At 46.3% G+C, this 18,678-nt stretch overlaps 1 protein-coding gene across 7 annotated transcripts in view; it reads right to left on the bottom strand.

The window, feature by feature from the left end:
- ENTPD5 (ectonucleoside triphosphate diphosphohydrolase 5 (inactive)) overlaps window positions 1-18,678 on the bottom strand; it is a 368,562-nt gene that overhangs the window by 47,997 nt on the left and 301,887 nt on the right. For 5 of the 7 annotated variants that reach the window (XM_033952533.1, XM_033952535.1, XM_033952532.1 and 2 more), the window contains one exon: window positions 696-836. The exons of the other annotated variants lie outside the window; for them this stretch is intronic. In XM_033952533.1, coding sequence (XP_033808424.1) covers window positions 696-836 — 141 coding nt within the window. The remainder of the gene's footprint in view (window positions 1-695; window positions 837-18,678) is intronic. 7 annotated transcript variants of the gene reach the window in all.

The raw sequence follows: 18,678 nt of genomic DNA, 5'->3' as shown, positions 1-18,678 counted from the left end.
GATCCATGGTGAGGCCCCACCTGGAATACTGTGTGCAATTCTGGAGGCCACATTATCGCAAGGATGTGCTGAGACTGGAGTCGGTCCAGAGAATGACCACCCGGATGGGCTCGGGACTCAAGGATCTCCCGTACGAAGAACGGCTGGATAAATTACAGCTATACTCGCTCGAGGAGCGCAGAGAGAGGGGCGACATGATCGAGACATTCAAGTATCTCACGGGCCGCATCGAGGTGGAAGAAAAAATATCTTCTTCTTCAAGGGTCCAGCGGCAACAAGGGGGCATCCGTGGAAAATTAGGGGTGGGAAACTGCATGGGGACACCAGGAAATTATTTTTCACTGAAAGGGTGGTTGATCGCTAGAATAGTCTTCCACTTCAGGTTATAGAGGCCAGCAGCATGCCTGATTTTAAGGCCAAATGGGACAGACACTTGGGATCTATTCACAGAGAAAGGTAGGGGAGGGTCTTTGGGGTGGGCAGACTGGATGGGCCATAGCCCTTACTGCCGTCTGTTTCTATGTTTCAATTGTTCTGTTTATAGACCACTTGGGATTAACACTACCTTCTGTCATGATGTTTTCAAGTTAGACACTACATGAATTAACAGAGCTCCTTACAGATTAAACTGAATGAATTAGAAGTGTGTGATAAGTTCCACTAACAATGATATACAATTACTCATAGCACCTTACCTATCAGATTTGTATCAGCAGCTCGATCATAATAATAAGAAAATGCATAGAAAGTGCTTTCTTTCATCTCATCCACCCGGTGAAGTTTCCCTGCTACAACTCTCAGTACTTCAGCATAACAAGACTTGAATCCAGATTCCCCTGTGGAAAAAAAAGATGTACGGGAGTAGGAAAAAGGAATGAGATTCCAAGAGTGGGAAGGAAAAGAATCAGAGTACAGACAAAAGGAACAAGAAAACAGAAATTATTACAGCCTATGAGGACTGCAAAGCACTCCCAGTCTAGCCAGTTTTATAGAAATGAGGGGAGAACAAAAAGCAACTAAGTTGAAGTAGAGTGAATCCCCAACGTGAAGAAACACCAGCCTCTACTTGGCCACCTTGAGAGAGTTGCAGGCTGCCTTCAAATGCTTCCACCCTGCCCAATAGCGATGTACCCTGGGCGGTCACACTAAACTACATGGAGCTCTGGGCCACCTTATCATCAGACATGATCATACCCATGTCCCACATTATTTCACCCCTATATTATATTATAGCCCAAATGCATAACTCTTCATATTTTAGCATATTGTCCAGAGGCAAAGCCATGGGTAGGCTTGGGTGGGTTTGGGCCCACCCAGCAATTATGGACCTCAGCAATGCTTGTATGGGGGGAGCAGGCTGGACTCCTGCATTCCTCTCCCTAAAGCATCCCGTCAATAGGTCCCCAGGTGCAACTCAGTTTCCCGCATATTGTCTGCCGCTAACCTGGAAGCCTCTCCTCTACCGTATCCCGTCCCCCTCCATCACAACTTCCTGTTTATGACCAGGCAGGATGCAGCAGAGGAGAAGCTTCAGAGTTAGCAGCAGGTAGTGTGGGAATCGCTGCAAATGACCTGTTGAAGTGAAAGGGATGAGGGGGGAAGGAAGGAAAAGCACAGTTACTTACCATAACAGGTGTTATCCAGGGACAGCAGGCAGATATTCTCACGTATGGATGATGTCATCCACGGAGACCCGATGCAGACAGCTGCATAAGCAATCTTGCTTGAAGAACTTTAGAAAGTTTGTGACTGCCACACCGTGCATGCGTGAGTGCCTTCCCGCCCGACGTAGGGCGTGCATCTCCTCAGTTCAGATAAGTAGCCAAGAAGCCAACCAGGGGAGGTGGGAGGTTTGTGAGAATATCTACCTGCTGCCCTGGATAACACTTGTTATGGTAAGTAACTGTGCTTTATCCCAGCATATTCTCACGTGTGGGTGACCTCCAAACTAACCAGAATGGGATGGTGGGAGTGCTGGCGTTTAGGAGAATAAATTTTATAATATTGCTTGGCAAAAATGGCCATCCCATCTGGAAAAAGAATCCAAACAGTAATGTGAGGTGAATGTATCAATTGAGGACCAGGTGGCAGCTTTGCAGATTTCCTCAATAGGAGAAGATCTAAGGAAAGCTACAGAAGCTGCCATAGCTCTAACTTTGTGGGTTGTTACTCGACCCTCCAGTTGCAGCCCAGTATGAGCATAGCAGAATTAAATGCAAGCAGCCAGCCAGTTGGAAATTGTTCTCTTGGAAACTGGATGCCCCAATTTGTTTGGATCAGAGGAGACAAAAAGTTGAGGAGAAGATCTAAGTGATTTAGTCCTTTGCAAATAGAAGCCCAAAGCATGCTTACAGTCCAGAGTATGTATGAAGAGCAGTTTCTCCAGGGTAAGAATGAGGCCTGGAAAAGCAAGCTAAGCAAGATGGAATCGATGGGGTTAGGAGAGACACTAACTGCATGGGTCAATGATTGGCTGAGTGGCAGACTTCAGAGGGTGGTGGTTAATGGTACCCTCTCTAAAACATCGGAGGTGACCAGTGGAGTGCCGCAGGGCTCGGTCCTGGGTCCACTCCTTTTCAACATATTCATAGGGGATCTGACTCAAGGGCTTCAAGGTAAAATAACACTATTCGCCGATGACGCCAAACTATGTAATATAGTAAGTGAATGCAGTTTACAGAATTATATGGCGCAGGACCTGCTTACATTGGAAAGTTGGTCCTCAACCTGGCAGCTAGGCTTCAATGCTAAGAAATGTAAGGTCATGCACCTCGGAAGCGGAAATCCATACAGGACGTACTTCTTGAACGGAGAAACTTTAACTAGGACTTCAGCAGAATGAGATTTAGGAGTAATCATCAGTGCAGAAATGAAAACTGCCAATCAAGTGGAGAAGGCTTCATCTAAGGCAAGGCAGATATTGGGTTGTATCAATAGAAGTTTCGTCAGCTGAAAGTCTGAAGTCATAATGCCGTTGTACAGGGCCATGGTGAGACCTCATCTGGAGTACTGTGTGCAATTCTGGAGGCCACATTACAGTAAAGATGTGCGCAGAATTGAATCGGTTCAACGGACGGCCACCAGGATGATCTCGGGGCTCAAGGGTCTCTCGTACGAAGAGAGACTGAACAAATTGCAGCTCTACACTCTTGAGGAACGTAGGAAGAGGGGAGACATGATCGAAACATTTAAGTACCTCACGGGACGTGTCGAAGTGGAAGATGATATTTTCTTTCTCAAGGGACCCTCGGCCACAAGAGGGCACCCGCTCAAACTCAGGGGCAGAAAATTTCATGGTAACACCAGAAAGTATTTCTTCACAGAGAGAGTGGTTGATCATTGGAACAAGCTTCCAGTGCAGGTGATCGAGGCAGACAGCGTGCCAGACTTTAAGAATAAATGGGATACCCATGTGGGATCCCTACGAGGGTCAAGATAAGGAAATTGGGTCATTAGGGCATAGACAGGGGGTGGGTAAGCAGAGTGGGCAGACTTGATGGGCTGTAGCCCTTTTCTGCCGTCATCTTCTATGTTTCTATGTTTCTATGGAAAAAAACACTGGCAGCACAATTGATTGATTTGAGATGAAATTCTGTAAAAACTTTGGGCAAGAACCACCTCATCATGATGGAATACTGTAAAGGATAGGTCCATTACTAAAGCTTGGAGCTCACTGATTCTGCGACATAAGAGCAATGAGGAAGACCACTTTCCAAGTAAGATATTTCAGATGAGCTGTAGACGTTGGTTCAAATGGAGGCTTCATCAGTTTAGCAAGAACAACATTGAGATCCCAAACCACTGGATGTGATTTGAGAGGTGGTTTGACATTGAAAAGTCCTTTCATAAATCTGGAAACCACAGGATGAGCAGAGAGAGGTTTCCTCTCTAGCGGCTGATGAAAAGCAGCAATTGCATTGAGATGAACTCTAACAGAAGTGGATTTGAGGCCAGATTGAGAGAAATGAAAAAGGTAATCCAGAACTGAAGACAAGGAAGTAGACTGAGGCTCCATGTGATGAAGATTGCACCAAGCAGAAAACCTAGTCCATTTCTGGATGTAACATTGCCTGGTGGTAGGTTTTCTAGAAGCATCTATAATGTCTCTGACAGATTGAGAAAACTGAAGGTTTGAAGTCATGTCGAGAGGAACCAAGCTGTCAGATATAGAGACTGCAGGTTGGGATGATGAATAGAACCGTGTCTCTGTGTAAGCAGAGACTGAAAAATTGGTAGAAGTAGTGGCTCCCTGCTGCTGAGTTCAAGTAGAAGGAAGAACCAAGGTTGTCTGGATTACCGAGGAGCTATCAGAATCATGGTGGCATGCTTGTGTTTGAGTTTGACAAGTCTTGAGAATGAGAGGAAAAAGAGGGAACGCATAGAGGAACTTGTTCGTCCACTCCAGGAAAAAGGCATCTGCCTCCAGGCAGTGAGGAGAGTATATTCTGGAACAAAACTGGGGCAGTTTGTGATGGAGAGTTGGAGAATTGAGTATCCATTCGTGAGGTTGCAGGAGACGACTCAATTTGTCCGCTAGCAAATTTTTCTGCCCTTGAATATAGACAGCTTTGAGAAAGATGTTGTGAGGACTTGCCCAATTCTAAACTTTCTGAGCTTCCTTGCAAAGAGGGTGAGACCCTGTTCCTCCCTGTTTGTTCACATAGTACATGGCTACTTGATTGTCTGTGTGAATGAGCACAATTTGATCGTGAAGAAGATGCCGAAAAGCTTTGACAGCATTGAAAATCATTCTGAGTTCCAACAGATTGATGTGATTTCGACGATCTATGGCAGACCAATGCCCTTGAGTATGGAGACCATCGAGATGAGGCCCCCAAGCGTAGGTTGACAAGTCCGTTGTGAGAACCTTCTGGTGAGGAGGTGTTTTGAAACAGCAAACCTCTGGAAAGATTGGAAGAGAGCATCCACCATTGAAGAGATTGCCATAGAGATGATGTCACTGTAATGTACTGAGAGAGTGGGTCGAAAGCCTGTGACAATTGAGAAGCCAGGGTCCACTGAGGAATCCTGAGGTGAAGTCTGGCAAAAGGAATCACATTAACTGTAGAGGCCATGTGACCTAGGAGAACCATCAAGTGAAGTGAGGGTGGACATTTGGTGACAAAGTTGTATGAGTGCATCCTGACACTGTTGTGGAAGGAATGGTCTGAGTTGCACAGTATCTAGAAGAGTCTCATTGAACTGTAGAGTTTGAGAGGACTGTAGTTGAGATTTGGGGAAGTTGATTTCTAATCCCAAACTTTGTAGGAACCAAATAGTCTGTTGAGTCGCTACAGTATCCTCCTGAGACGTTGGATCTTTGATGAGCGAGTCATCCAGATATGGGAAAAGTTGAAGACTACGACTTTGCAAAGCTGCTGCTAACACTACTAGGCATTTGGTGAAAACTCTGGGAGATGAGGCCAGACCAAAAGGTAGCATCCTATATTGGTAATGATGAGTTCCCACCCGAAATCTGAGGAACTTGTGAGAGACTGGATGAATGGGAATGTGAATGTAAGCCTCTTTGAGATCCAGAGAGTATAACCAATCATTGTGATCTAGAAGATAGCATCCAAAATTTTTCTTTGACGAGAAATTTGTTGAGAGTTCTGAGATCCTCTCGTCTTCTTCAGGACAAGGAAGTAACGGGAGTAAAATCCCATGTTCTGCTGTTCCAGAGGAACCCTCTCGATGGCATTAAGAGTGAGCAGAGCTTGTACTTCCTGGAGAAGAAGAGAGGTCTGTGACGAATTGGAAGGAAACTCTCTTGGTGGGTGATCTGATGGAATCTGCAGGAAATGAAGAAAATACCCTTCTCTTATGATTTTTAGCACCCAGAGATCAGAAGTGATTAGTTCCCATCAGTGGTAAAAATGATGCAGACGACCTCTGGCTGAGATGGTCAAAAAGGCTGTGTGGGTTTAGATGCAGCCGGTGTCTGAGACTACTGCTGACGTTGTTGAGGCTGCTTTTTCTGTGGTGGCCTGGAATATAGAGCAGGCTTAGGAGGATCTCTGATAAGATGAAGAGGGTTTAAACCCTCGGGAAGCAGAACGTTTGGCCTTGGGTCTGAGTAACGTGGCAAAAGATTTTTCATGCTCAGATAATCTCTTAGTAGCAGCCTCAATGGACTCTTCAAAAAGCTTATCTCCAAGACAAGGGATGTTTTCCAATCTGTCTTGGAGATTAGGATCCATGTCCACAATTTGCAACCATGCCAGTCGTCGCATGGCCACTGAAAATGCTGTGACTCATGAGGTCATTTCAAAGGTATCATATGCCGCTTGTACCATGTGTACTCGAAGGTTTGTGAGAGTATGATTCATATGTTTAAATTCTGAGAGACGATGAGAGGGCAAATATTTGAAGAAAGATGGCATGGTTTTAATCTAATACTTCAAATATGAAGTAAAGACAAAATTGTAATTCAAAATTCGAGTTGTCATTGAATTCTGATATAATCTGCGCCCGAATTTGTTCATGGTTCTACCTTCATGTCCAGGGGGAACCATAGCGTACACTTTGGAAGGATTAGTCTTCTTTAGAGAAGATTCCACCACCAACGATTGGTGAGAGAGTTGGGGTTTCTCAAATACTTTACATTGAACCATTCTATATTGTGATTCCATTTTGCCAGGAACTGCTAGAACCGAATATGGAGTATCCAGATTTTTTTGAAAAATATGCTTAAGAATGCCATTCATGGGCAACTTAAGTGACTCCTTAGGAGGATGTGTAAGTTCTAACTCCTCTAGGTACTCCTTAGTATACTTGGAGTCAGATTCCAATGTTAAGATCCTTACTCATTTGGTGCAGGAACTGGGTAAAAAGTGGTTCAGATGTTGGAGAAGTGAAACGAGGTGAACCCTCCACTGGAGAGCCTCCTGCCATCGAGTAAGAAGGTGAGGCCTCATGAGCATATTGAAAATGAATGTCTGAATCCTCAGGCATGGATGAAGAAGAATAGAACCCTCTCGAGCGTTGTGGCGTGGAAGGGACAGGTGATGCAGAATGTTTTCTTTTGGCAGAATGTGCTGGAAAAAGATGTTTGGATTTGGACATCCATTTTCCTGTGGAAGATGGCGAAGAATGCTTCGAGAGACTGGATCCATGTCTTGAAGCACGACGCCCCTGCTCCAAGGACTGACACTTTGATGAAGGAGTCTCATGCCTTGATGAGCATTTAAGAGAAGAGGATCTGTGCCTCGAAGAATGATGGAGAGGTGATCTCTGCCTTGATGTTGATCGATGTTTCTCCGATACAGGTAAAGACCGATGCTTCAATGAAGAATGTTGCTTCGACACCCGATGCCTCAGTGTAGTAGATCGATGCCTCAATGATTGATGTGAAACGTGGCTCAAGGACGAAGATCGACGCCGAGGTTGCATCGGTGTCCTGGTTTCTGTCATTGGTTCAGAGCGATGCTCAGACTGGACTGGATGTGGAGGAGTCGATTTAGGTTGAAGCTTAGCGAACATGTTGCTAAACTCCTGATGAAAGAGAGCAAGCATCTCTTTAACGTCATGCACCAATACCAATGGTGTAGGTGGTGGTATCACTGGTGCTGTGGTATGCTCCGGGGAGGACGATATCGATGATAATGCCCCTCGAGACTTGGAGGCAAGCCGCATTAAAGGTCTCTGAGTGACCGGCACAAATTGGCTAGATGCTTGAATGGTCTGAGACTCTGCCTGGGAAGCTGGAGGCTTCTTGGCTAGCTTACATGACTGAGTTGGTGATATCAATGCTGACCTCAAGACATTAGAAGATGTCGATCTCTTCGAAGTTAATGTCTTGCCCGAAGATGATGGCTTGGTCAATGATGCAGGTCTTGTCGATGTGGAAGCCGAAGTCGATGCCGATGACTTAACCGGAATTGGATCCATAGTTCCAAAGATTTTACTTTGCTGGATTTTCTGTTTTTTTATAGACCTCTTCTGTAAAGTGGCGCAGTGCGTAAAGGACTCCACACAGTGGTCTGGGCCTAAACACTGAATACACAACTTGTGTGGGTCTGTGATGGAAATGGTGTGCTGACACCGACTATACATTTTAAAGCCTGTAATAGAATGGGACATGGAAGAAAAAACCACCTCAGCTAAATTGAAGTTTGAAGGCAGAGGCGGCAGAACAGGCCCCGCCATCAAGAAAAACAGCCGAAACAAAAAAAGAAGAAATATATATATATTTTATGTATTTATATGAAACAGAAACAAAACGTACGCGAACCGACGGTTACAAAGCAACCCAAGGCTGAAAGGCACTCAAAGTTTTATGCCTCACGTCAAAGTAGTGACTTCTCAGCTCCACGGAAAAATGAGAACTGAGGAGACGCACGCCCTACATCAGCAGTCGCAAACTTTCTAAAGTTCTTCAAGCAAGATTGCTTGTGCAGCTGTCCACTTCGGGGCTCCATGGATGACGTCAACCATTCGTGAGAATATACTGCCTGCTTGTCTTGGGATAAAATGCTGTAGGGGAAGAAGAGGGGTGAGAAACAGAGATTGTTAGACACAGATTGGAGGGGATGGAGAGAAGCAAGAAAGGGAAAAATGTTGCATTTGGGGTGGAGAGGAGGGAGAGATGCTGAATGGAGATGGGCAAGAGAGGGAGAAATGTTGGACATAGGAGTGGAGGGCAGGAAGGGAGAGATGCTGCAAAGGGAGGGGGGAGATCTCTGACTAAGGGAACAAGGGAGGGAGAGAGAGATGTGGGACATAGGAGTGGATGAGAGGGAGGTAGAGATACATAGAATGCGGAAAAGGAGAAAGGAGGAGATGTTGGGTCCAGGAGCAGAAGGGAGTGATAAAGAAGTGGCACAGGACCAGGTAGGCAACCTGGTGCATCATTATGCCTCAAGAGAACAGAAGAAGAGGCAGCCACATCAGCCATTCTCGGGGGAAGCGGTGGGAACCAGGCAGCCAGCCAGCCTTGTGTGCCACTCTCAATGGGCACACAAGGGACCAATCCGAGGGGCCAATTTGCAGACCGGATATGCAGTCAAGGGAGGTTTGCTGTCTGCCTGGAGCCAGGGTCCGAGATGTCACCGCCTGTCTTGATAGGCTTCTCAAGCCCTAAGATCACTTCCCCATGGTCCTCATCCACATTGGCACAAACGACACTGCTAAGAACACCCCAGAGAACATAACTAGAGACTTTGGAGCCCTGGGTGAGAGGCTGAAGCAGACATGAGTGCAGGTGGTCTTCTCTTCGATCCTCCCAGTTAGAGGCAAAGGAAGTGCCAGGGATGAGCGTATACTGAGGACTAACGAGTGGCTTCAAGGATGGTGCCGGGAAATGAACTTCGGATTCCTGAACCATGGAGAGGCGTTGCAAGGACTTCAGGGACCAGACGGACTCCATCTGACCAGCAGGGGTAAGCACGTCTTTGGACACCGACTAACCCGCCTGCTTCGTAGGGCTTTAAACTAGGTAAGTCGGGGGAAGGTACCCACTCAGATACAAGTGCAGTAAGGAACGATCCTGACGAGGTGAGTCGAAACTCCGATTCTAAGTCCAAAGTAAGTGTCCCCATTGCAAACAATTCTCTAGGAGTCACACTATCCCAGGTGGGAAACTCCCCATATGGACTTAGCAATCACGGGGTATGGAGGGCTATGTATGTTAATGCACACAGTTTAGGCAATAAGATTCTAGAATTAGAGACCAAAATAATGAATGCCGACCTTGACGTGGTGGCAATATCCGAAACTTGGTTCACAGACTCTCATTGGTGGGATATTATTATTATTATTATTATTAGGTTCTTATATCCCGCCATACCCAAAGAGTTCTAGGCGGTTTACATTCGTTACATTAGGATCCGGTCTGGACCCGGATTTACAAAAATTTTATCGGAATTGCAGGTAGCGCGGAAGGAGGCACAGGTTTATCATAGTTGGGTTAGAAGATAAAATGGAGGGAGTGGGAAACCAGAAGAGGGGGGGGGAGAGGGAGGTGGGGGTGGGGGGGGTTGGAGTGTATGCGGGGAGTAAGGACTAAGGGTCTTGTTCGCGGAAGAGGTGTGTTTTGAGAAGTTTTCTGAAGTCTAGGTAGGTCGGGGCCTCTAGCATCATTTGGGCTAGCCAAGGGTTCAGCTTGGCCGCCTGGAAGGCGAAGGTTTTGTCGATGAATCTTTTGAGCTGGCATGATTTTATGGAGGGGAAGGTAAACAACTGGATTCTGCGGGATTTCTTGTTGGTGCAATACATATTGAAATGTGGGGAGAGGTATTTTGGTGAGAGACCAAATACTGTCTTGTAACAGATGCAGGCGAACTTGAAGAGGACTCGGGATTCGAAGGGTAGCCAGTGCAGTTGGTGGTAGAAGGGGGTGATGTGTTCCCATTTGTTCAGGCCGAAAATGAGGCGGACAGCTGTGTTTTGAATCAGTTTTAGTCTTCTGGTGATTTTCTTTGTGGAGCTTAGGTAAATGATATTGCAATAATCCAGTATGCTGAGGATAGAGGATTGAACTAATAGTCGAAATGCAGTGTCATCGAAGTATTTCTTTATGGTACGGAGTTTCCAGAGTGCTGAAAGGCCTTTCTTGACAATGAGGTCGGTGTGATTTTCTAGGGATAGATGTTTGTCAAGCGTGACTCCTAGTATTTTTAATGTTTGTTCGAGTGGGAAAATCAATCCTTTCACCTGGATTGTGGTGTCTTTGATTTTGTCTTTGGGGGTGGCTAGAAAGAATTTTGTTTTGTCTGGGTTGAGCTTTAGTTTGAAGGAGAGCATCCAGAGTTCTATCTGGCTGAGTATGCTAGTTATGTAGTTGAGAAGATCCTGGGATAGACTGGTTAGAGGGATGACAATTGTGATGTCATCTGCATAGATGAAGAATTTGAGCTTAAGTTTGTGAAGGAGGTTACTGAGGGAGGCGAGGTAGATATTGAACAGGGTGGGGGATAAGGGGGAGCCTTGTGGTACACCGCAGGAGTTCACCCAGCTGTAGGAGAAGTTGTCATTTTTGTGTACCCTGTAGGATCTGTTTCGTAGGAACCCTTGGAACCAGCTGAGTACTCGGTCTGAGATTCCAATGTGGGCCAGGCATTCCAGGAGAATAGTGTGGTCAACTAGGTCAAACGCACTGCTTAGATCAAATTGTAAGATCAGGGCGCTGGAGCCCCGACTGAAGAGTATGTGCAGGTGGTCTAGTAAGGAGGCGATGATGGTCTCTGTGCTGTGGTCCGTGCGGAAGCCCGATTGATTGTCGCTTAGGATATTGAATTTTTCCAGGTATGCGGAGAGTTCTGCTTTTACTGCCCCTTCCACGATTTTGGTGAATAGTGGTATGTTAGCTATTGGTCTGTAATTGGAAGGTGCGTTGGAAGAGTCCTTTATGCTTTTTATGATTGGGGTTATTAAGATATCTTGTTCTGGAGGGAAGTTTCCTGCGGATAGTAGGGAGTTGACCCATAGTAGCATGTTTGCTTTGAAGTAGATCGGAGCCGTTTTCATCACATTTGGGGGGCAAGTATCTAGTTTGCAGAAGGATTTGGTGTATTTGTTATAATATTTGTTGAAGGTTTTCCAGTCGATTGTGGTAAATTGGTTCCAGTTTAGGTCGGATCTAGACCCTTGGTCTGGTTTAGCTATGTCGATGTCAGGGAGGATGGGAAAGAGCTCCAGTGGATTGGTCTTGGTGGGTAGTGCTGATCTTAGTTTTAGGATCTTGGAGTTGAAGAAATCCGCTAGGGTGTTGGCGGTTAGTGTTGAGTCTTCCTGGTTGTTAGTGAGTGTTTCAATGTTGTAAAGGTTATTGACGAGTTTGAAGAGGTTGCTGCTGTTGGATGTGATGTTTCCAATTAAGTGTGAGTAGAATTTTTTCCGTTTTTCCTTGGTAAGGTTTTTGTAGGTTTTTAGTTTGAGTCTCCAGGCAGTTCTGAGTTCCTGGGTTCCTGACTTTATCCATAGTCTTTCTGACTTTCTGAGGTCCCTCTTTAATAGTAACAGCTCTGTGTCGAACCATCCCTCCTGATTTGTGGTTCTGATGTGGCGGGTTTTTGAAGGGGCTATTTCATTTAAAATGTTAGTGCTGTCAATGATCCAGGCGGACATGAGTTGATCTATTTCTTCGTCTTGTTTTATGTGGGTGTCATAGCGAGACCAGAATTCCTCTGGGTCTATCTTTCCTCTAGTGGTGTGGGTTGTGATGTTTCTTGTTTTGTTGTTTCTTGAATGTTTTTGTTGGCAGCCCAAGGAAAAGTCGCATAGTCTGTGGTCAGACCATAGGGAGTCTGTCCAGTTGGCTTGTTTCCAGTATATTTTTGGGTCGGTCGGCTTGTTGGAGGAGAATGTGACCAGGTCTAGCTGATGGCCCTTTTGGTGAGTTTTGGTTGGGGGGGGTTTGAAGAAGCCTAGTTGGGAGGTGAGTGACCAGAAGTCGGCAACTTCTGGTTGGTCCGCTTGCTCAAGGTGGATGTTGATGTCTCCGCATAGAAGGTTGTAAGGACTTGTTAGATAATTAGTTAATAAGGAGTCAGCGAGGTCCTCTTTGGCTAGGGACCATTTTTGGGGTGGGATGTAGAATAGAGTGATAGTTAGCGAGGAGGCAAGGGATTTAGAGGTGAGTGAGATGGCTAATATTTCTGCGTTGGGAGAGGATTTGGTGTTGAGTGCCGTACAATTAAGCTGATCTCTGAAGATTATTGCTAGGCCTCCTCCTCTTCCCCGAGTTCTGGCCAGGGAGAGGATCTTGTATCCTGCGGGTAGGCAATCTTTGATTATAATATCCTTGTCTGATAGTAGCCAGGTTTCGGTGAGTAGGATGAAGTCGGGGTTGGTATCCGTCAGCCAGTCTCTGATTAGAATGGCTTTGTTCCTCATGGATCGAATGTTTAGGTAAAAGCCTAATAGGTTCTGGTGGTTTGGGTGGTTGGCTGGGGCATAGTGGGAGTAGGCCAGTTTTTTTAGTGTTCTAGGTTTTTTTGAACCGGGTTTGGTGGGTTTGCGGGGGGGGGTGGAGGATTTGGGAGCCGTATTAGGTGAGAATGTGGGGTGTGGGGTGTGAGTGGTACTCTGCAGAAATCTCGCACCTCGTCAAGAGGAAGAAAAAAGCATTTATTTCCTACAAAAGAACGGAGACTAGGGAAGCTAAACTAGAACATAGGGTGAGGTCTGCAGAGGTCAAAACGGCAGTCAGGGAGGCCAAACTTCGAGTGGAAGAGACTCTGGCAAAGAACATGAAGAAAGGGGACAAATCCTTCTTCAGGTATATTAGTGATAGGAAAAAGAACACAGACGGGATAGTACCTGGACTTCAGCAAAGCGTTTGACAGCGTCCCACACCGCAGGCTGCTGAACAAGATGAAATCTATGGGATTAGGAGAGACTCTAACTGCATGGGTTAAAGATTGGCTTAGTGGCAGACTTCAGAGGGTGGTGGTCAACGGTACCCTTTCTAAAATGTCGGAGGTGACCAGCGGAGTGCCACAGGGTTCGGTCCTGGGCCCACTCCTCTTCAACATATTCATTAGGGATCTGACTCAAGGGCTCCAAGGCAAGGTAACCTTATTCGCTGATGACGCCAAACTATGTAATGTAGTAAACGGCTGTAATCTTCAGGATGCTATGGAGCAAGACCTGCATACTTTAGAAAGTTGGTCCTTGATCTGGCAGCTGGGCTTCAACGCCAAGAAATGTAAGGTCATGCATCTCGGCAACGGAAATCCTTGCAGAACTTACACCCTGAATGGAGAAACTTTAGCCAGGACTACGGCAGAACGAGACTTAGGAGTAATCATCAGTGCTGACATGAAAGCAGCCACTCAAGTGGAGAAGGCTTCATCTAAAGCACGGCAAATGATAGGTTGTATCAAGAGAAGCTTCGTCAACAGGAAACCTGAAGTCATGATGCCACTGTACAGAGCCATGGTGAGACCGCATCTGGAATACTGTGTTCAATTCTGGAGGCCACATTACCGTAAGGATGTGCTCAGAGTTGAATCGGTTCAGCGGATGGCCACCAGGATGGTCTCGGGGCTAAAGGGTCTCCCGTACGAGGAAAGACTGAGCAAATTGCAGCTCTACACTCTCGAGGAGCGTAGGGAGAGGGGAGACATGATTGAGACATTTAAGTACATCACGGGACGGGTAGAGGTGGAAGATGATATCTTTCTTCTCAGGGGACCCTAGACCACAAGAGGACATCCGCTCAAGCTCAGGGGAGGGAAGTTTCGTGGAGACACCAGGAAATACTTCTTCACGGAGAGAGTGATTGAGCATTGGAACGAGCTTCCAGTGCAGGTGGTCGAGGCACGCAGCATCTCAGACTTCAAGAACAAATGGGATACCTATGTGGGATCCCTACGAGGTCATGCCAAGGGATAGGGTCACTAGGACTGAATGAGCGGGTCAGTAGAGTGACAGTATAATTACAATTATTCTTTAGGGGGTCAGTAGACTTTAGAGGATGGGTAAATAGTGTGGGCAGACTTGATGGGCTATGGCCCTTATCTGCCGTCATCTTTCTATGTTTCTATGTTTCTATGTTTCTTAGAAAACCAGATGGGAACTGCACAGAATCAGATTCCGATAAAGCAGAACTACTGAATGAATACTTCTGCTCGGTCTTCACCTGCGAGGCACCGGGGCACAGTCCACAGTTGCAGGCAAGGCCCAGCGTGGAAGACCCGTTTCAGAATTTCGAGTTCACACCTGGCGACGTCTACTACAAACTGGCAAGACTCATGGTGAACAAAGCCATGGGACCGGACAATCTACACCCCAGGGTGCTCGGTGAGCTGCGTGATGTCCTGGCAGAACCGCTATCAGGACTCTTCAATCTCTCCCTAAGTTCGGGGAGAGTCCCCATAGACTGGAAAACAGCTAATGTCGTTCCACTGCACAAAAAGGGTTGCAGGGCAGAGGCTGCAAATTACAGACCGGTGAGTCTCACATCAATAGTATGCAAACTCATGGAAACACTAATCAAACGTAAATTAGACGCAATCTTGGATGAGGAGAATCTACAGGAACCCAGTCAACACGGATTCACCAAGGTAGGTCCTGCCAATCCAATCTCATCAGCTTCTTTGACTGGGTAACAAAACAGTTAGACTTGGGAGAATCCGTGGACGTCGTATACCTAGACTTCAGCAAAGCTTTCGATAGTGTCCCGCATCGCAGGCTGTTGAGCAAGATGAAATCAATGGGGCTGGGAGAAACACTAACTACATGGGTCAATGACTGGCTGAGTGGCAGACTTCAGAGGGTGGTAATTAACGGTACTCTCTCTAAAACATCGGAGATGACCAGTGGAGTACCGCAGGGCTCAGTCTTGGGCCCGCTCCTTTTCAACATATTCATAGGTGACCTAACTCAGGGGCTTCAAGGTAAGGTAACGTTATTCGCTGACGACGCCAAACTATGCAATATAGTGAGAGATGGCAATTCCCCCCATATTATGACACAGGACCTACATTTGTTGGAGCTTTGGTCCTCGACCTGGCAGCTGGGCTTCAACGCTAAGAAATGCAAGATCATGCACCTTGGCAGCAGAAATCCGTGCAGAACTTACACCTTGAATGGTGAGACCTTAGCTAGAACTTCAACAGAACGAGACTTGGGAGTGATCATCAGCGCAGACATGAAAACTGCTGATCATGTGGAGAAGGCTTCATCTAAGGCAAGACAGTTGTTAGGTTGCATCCGCAGGAGTTTCGTCAGCCGGAAGCCTGAAGTCATAATGCCATTATACAGAACCATGGTGAGGCCTCATTTGGAATACTGTGTGCAATTCTGGAGGCCACACTACCGAAAAGATGTGCTGAGAGTAGAGTCGGTGCAACGGATGGCCACCAGGATGGTCTCGGGGCTCAAGGATCTATCGTATGAGGAAAGGCTGAAAAATTTGCGGCTGTACTCACTCGAGGAACGTAGGGAGAGAGGAGACATGATCGAGACGTTTAAGTATATTACCGGCCGTATCAAGATGGAAGAAGAGATTCTCTTTCTCAAAGGACCCTCAGCCACAAGAGGGCATCCACTCAAACTCAGGGGCGGGAAATTTCATGGCGACACCAGGAAATATTTCTTCACCGAGAGAGTGGTTGATCCTTGGAACGAGCTCCCGGTGCAGGTGATCGAGGCAAACAGCGTGCAAGAATTTAAGAGAAAATGGAATGCCCATGTGGGATCCCTTAGAGGGTTAAGCCAAGGGAACCTGTCACCAGGAGTGGGATCCCTAGGATAGTAGACTTGGGGTGGGTCAGTAGAGTGGGCAGACCTGATGGGCTATGGCCCTTATCTGCCGTCATCTTCTATGTTTCTATGTTTCTAATGAGGGAAGGCACCGCGTCTAGCAAAGGAAGGCACCAGAATTTTTTTTAAAAGGTATGCGCTTGGAGCGGCAGGGGCAGGAGGAAGCGGGTCAAGGCCTGCCTGCTTCCTGTCTGGGGGGTAGGGAGGGAGGAGGGGAGGCCGGTGCCTGCCTGCCAGACCAAATTAAAAATAGGAAGGGAGGAGAGAAACTGGGGCTTGCCTGCTGTCTGCCGGGGCAGGGGGGGGAGAGGCCTGCCTGCTTATCCACCTACCCACCCGCCCACTCCCCTGTCCCTACCTGCCTGGTTGCCCTGTCCCTTGTCCCTTCCTGCCCTGTCCCAGCCTACCACTACACACCAGAAGGGGAACAGGGTATAGAGACTGGCAGGGAGGGGAGACAGGGTGCAGAGCTTGGAAAGGAGTGTAGGGTTGGGTGCAGAGTCTGGCAGGGAGAATTTGGTTCAGAATGTTTTTTTTCTTGTTTTCCTCCTCTAAATCTAGGGTGCGTCTTATGGTCAGGTGTGTCTAATGGAGTGAAAAATATAGTACGTTTAAAACCAATAGCAGGAAAAAAAATTTCACTCAGACAATAGTTAAGCTCTGGAAAGCATTGCCAGAGGATGTGGTAAGAGTGAATGTTGGTTTTAAGAAAGATTTGGACAATTTCCTGGAGGAAAAGTCCATAGTCTGTTATTGAGAAGGACATGGGGGAACCCACTGCTTACCCTAGATCGGTAGCATGGAATATTACTACTCCTTGGGTTTTGGCCAGGTACTAGTGACCTGGATTGGTCACAGTGAGAACTGGCTACTGGGCTTGATGGACCATTGGTCTGACCCAGTAAGGCTATTCTTATGTTCTTATGAATAACTAGTGAGATTATTAAATTTCCAGTGTAATAGGTGAGCCATTCTAAACCAGACATGGGCAACTCTGGTCCTCGAGGGCATGAATCCAATCGGGTTTTCAGGATTTCCCCAATGAATATGCATGAGATCTATTTGCATGCACTGCTTTCAATGCATATTTATTGGGGAAATCCTGAAAACCCGATTGGATTCCGGCCCTCGAGGACCGGAGTTGACCACCCCTGTTCTAGATCATAGGTTTATTTCCCCTTACTCGCATGAGCTACAGAAGAAATCCATTCCAGGTTTTTCACTCTGCCTCCAGAGTACATCACAGGCTAGTTTAGCGCCCTCTAACAATTTTTTCTTCTGCACGTATGACTGCAGCTGTGTGGATTCTGCTCTCCCCATTTTATTATTTTGTCCCTCTCGCGGGCATTTTCACGTTTGAAATGGATTTAAAGCTCTGCCTGCTTGAGAATTCAGACTTCACAGTCTGCTTCGTCTTCCTTGGAGATCAGGGCTGTCCTTGACCTAGTCTCACTCCCCGTTAAGCAGGGGTGTCGAGCGCAGACTGTGTAGCGCGCTTAGGGGGCTCAGCAGTGTTCCACAGCATGCTGGCTGTGTTTTTGTGCCTCCGCCCGTCTAGGTGCGTATCTAGTGGTCCGCAGGGGTGGAGGTTGATTGGCAGCCCAAGCCTCAGCTTGAAGGATGTATTTCCAGTAGTGTGGCAGTGAATTCGGAACTAGCCATTGAAAAGGCTAGAAGCAGCTGCAGCAGCTCTGTGTTTGGTATCTGTGAGTACCGAGGAACTGACAAGCTCCAACAATGATCAAGGGGTTTTGAAGAGTAAAATCTCAACAAATTTAAAGGAGCATTCAAATGCTTTCGATTTAAAGAGCCTTTGATCACTGATTTTTCCTTTCTGCCTTATTTCTTCAATAGATCCAGTGGCAACGAGATTTTTCCCCTCATGTTCCTAGTGTTTTCTCCCTTGAATGTTTATTTTCTTTGCTTTATTGTAGTTCTCCCCTTTTTCCTTTTTGTTTAACTGTATGTCATGTCTTTTGTATTTTGTCTGTATACGTCTATTATTTTAAATATATTGTATCCTTTTTTTACCATTGTAAATCACCTACAATTCAAGATAGGCATTTAATCAAATTTTAAATAAACTTGTAAACTTATTCCCCCACCTGAAATATAATTTTTTAATTTCAGGAAATGCCGTTTTTAGTGCTTTTTTGGCGCAAATTTGAGTCTGGCAGCCATTTTGGATTTTTAATTCTATTTTTTTAAAACTTTTTCATGCTTCTTTAAAATTCAAAATTTTGCCAGAAAAACTGCTGGAATGGAGTCCTTAGGGTCTCCTAGTATTGATTCATATCAAATTTTTGCAAAATTGTCACTTTTAGAGTGTTTTTGCGCCAAGTGCTGCATGGCGCGGATGGGGGGCGGTAACTACTGGTTCAGCCTCCCCTTCACAGAAGTAGGTGATTACACGCTCAGCTAGCCCCTTGGGGCATACACATTTGTTTTTTGGGCTTGGTTCTGCGGCTT

Source organism: Geotrypetes seraphini, chromosome 7 (genome assembly GCF_902459505.1).
Source record: "Geotrypetes seraphini chromosome 7, aGeoSer1.1, whole genome shotgun sequence".
NCBI lineage: Eukaryota > Metazoa > Chordata > Amphibia > Gymnophiona > Dermophiidae > Geotrypetes > Geotrypetes seraphini.
This window is presented reverse-complemented; position numbering and strand designations above follow the sequence as displayed.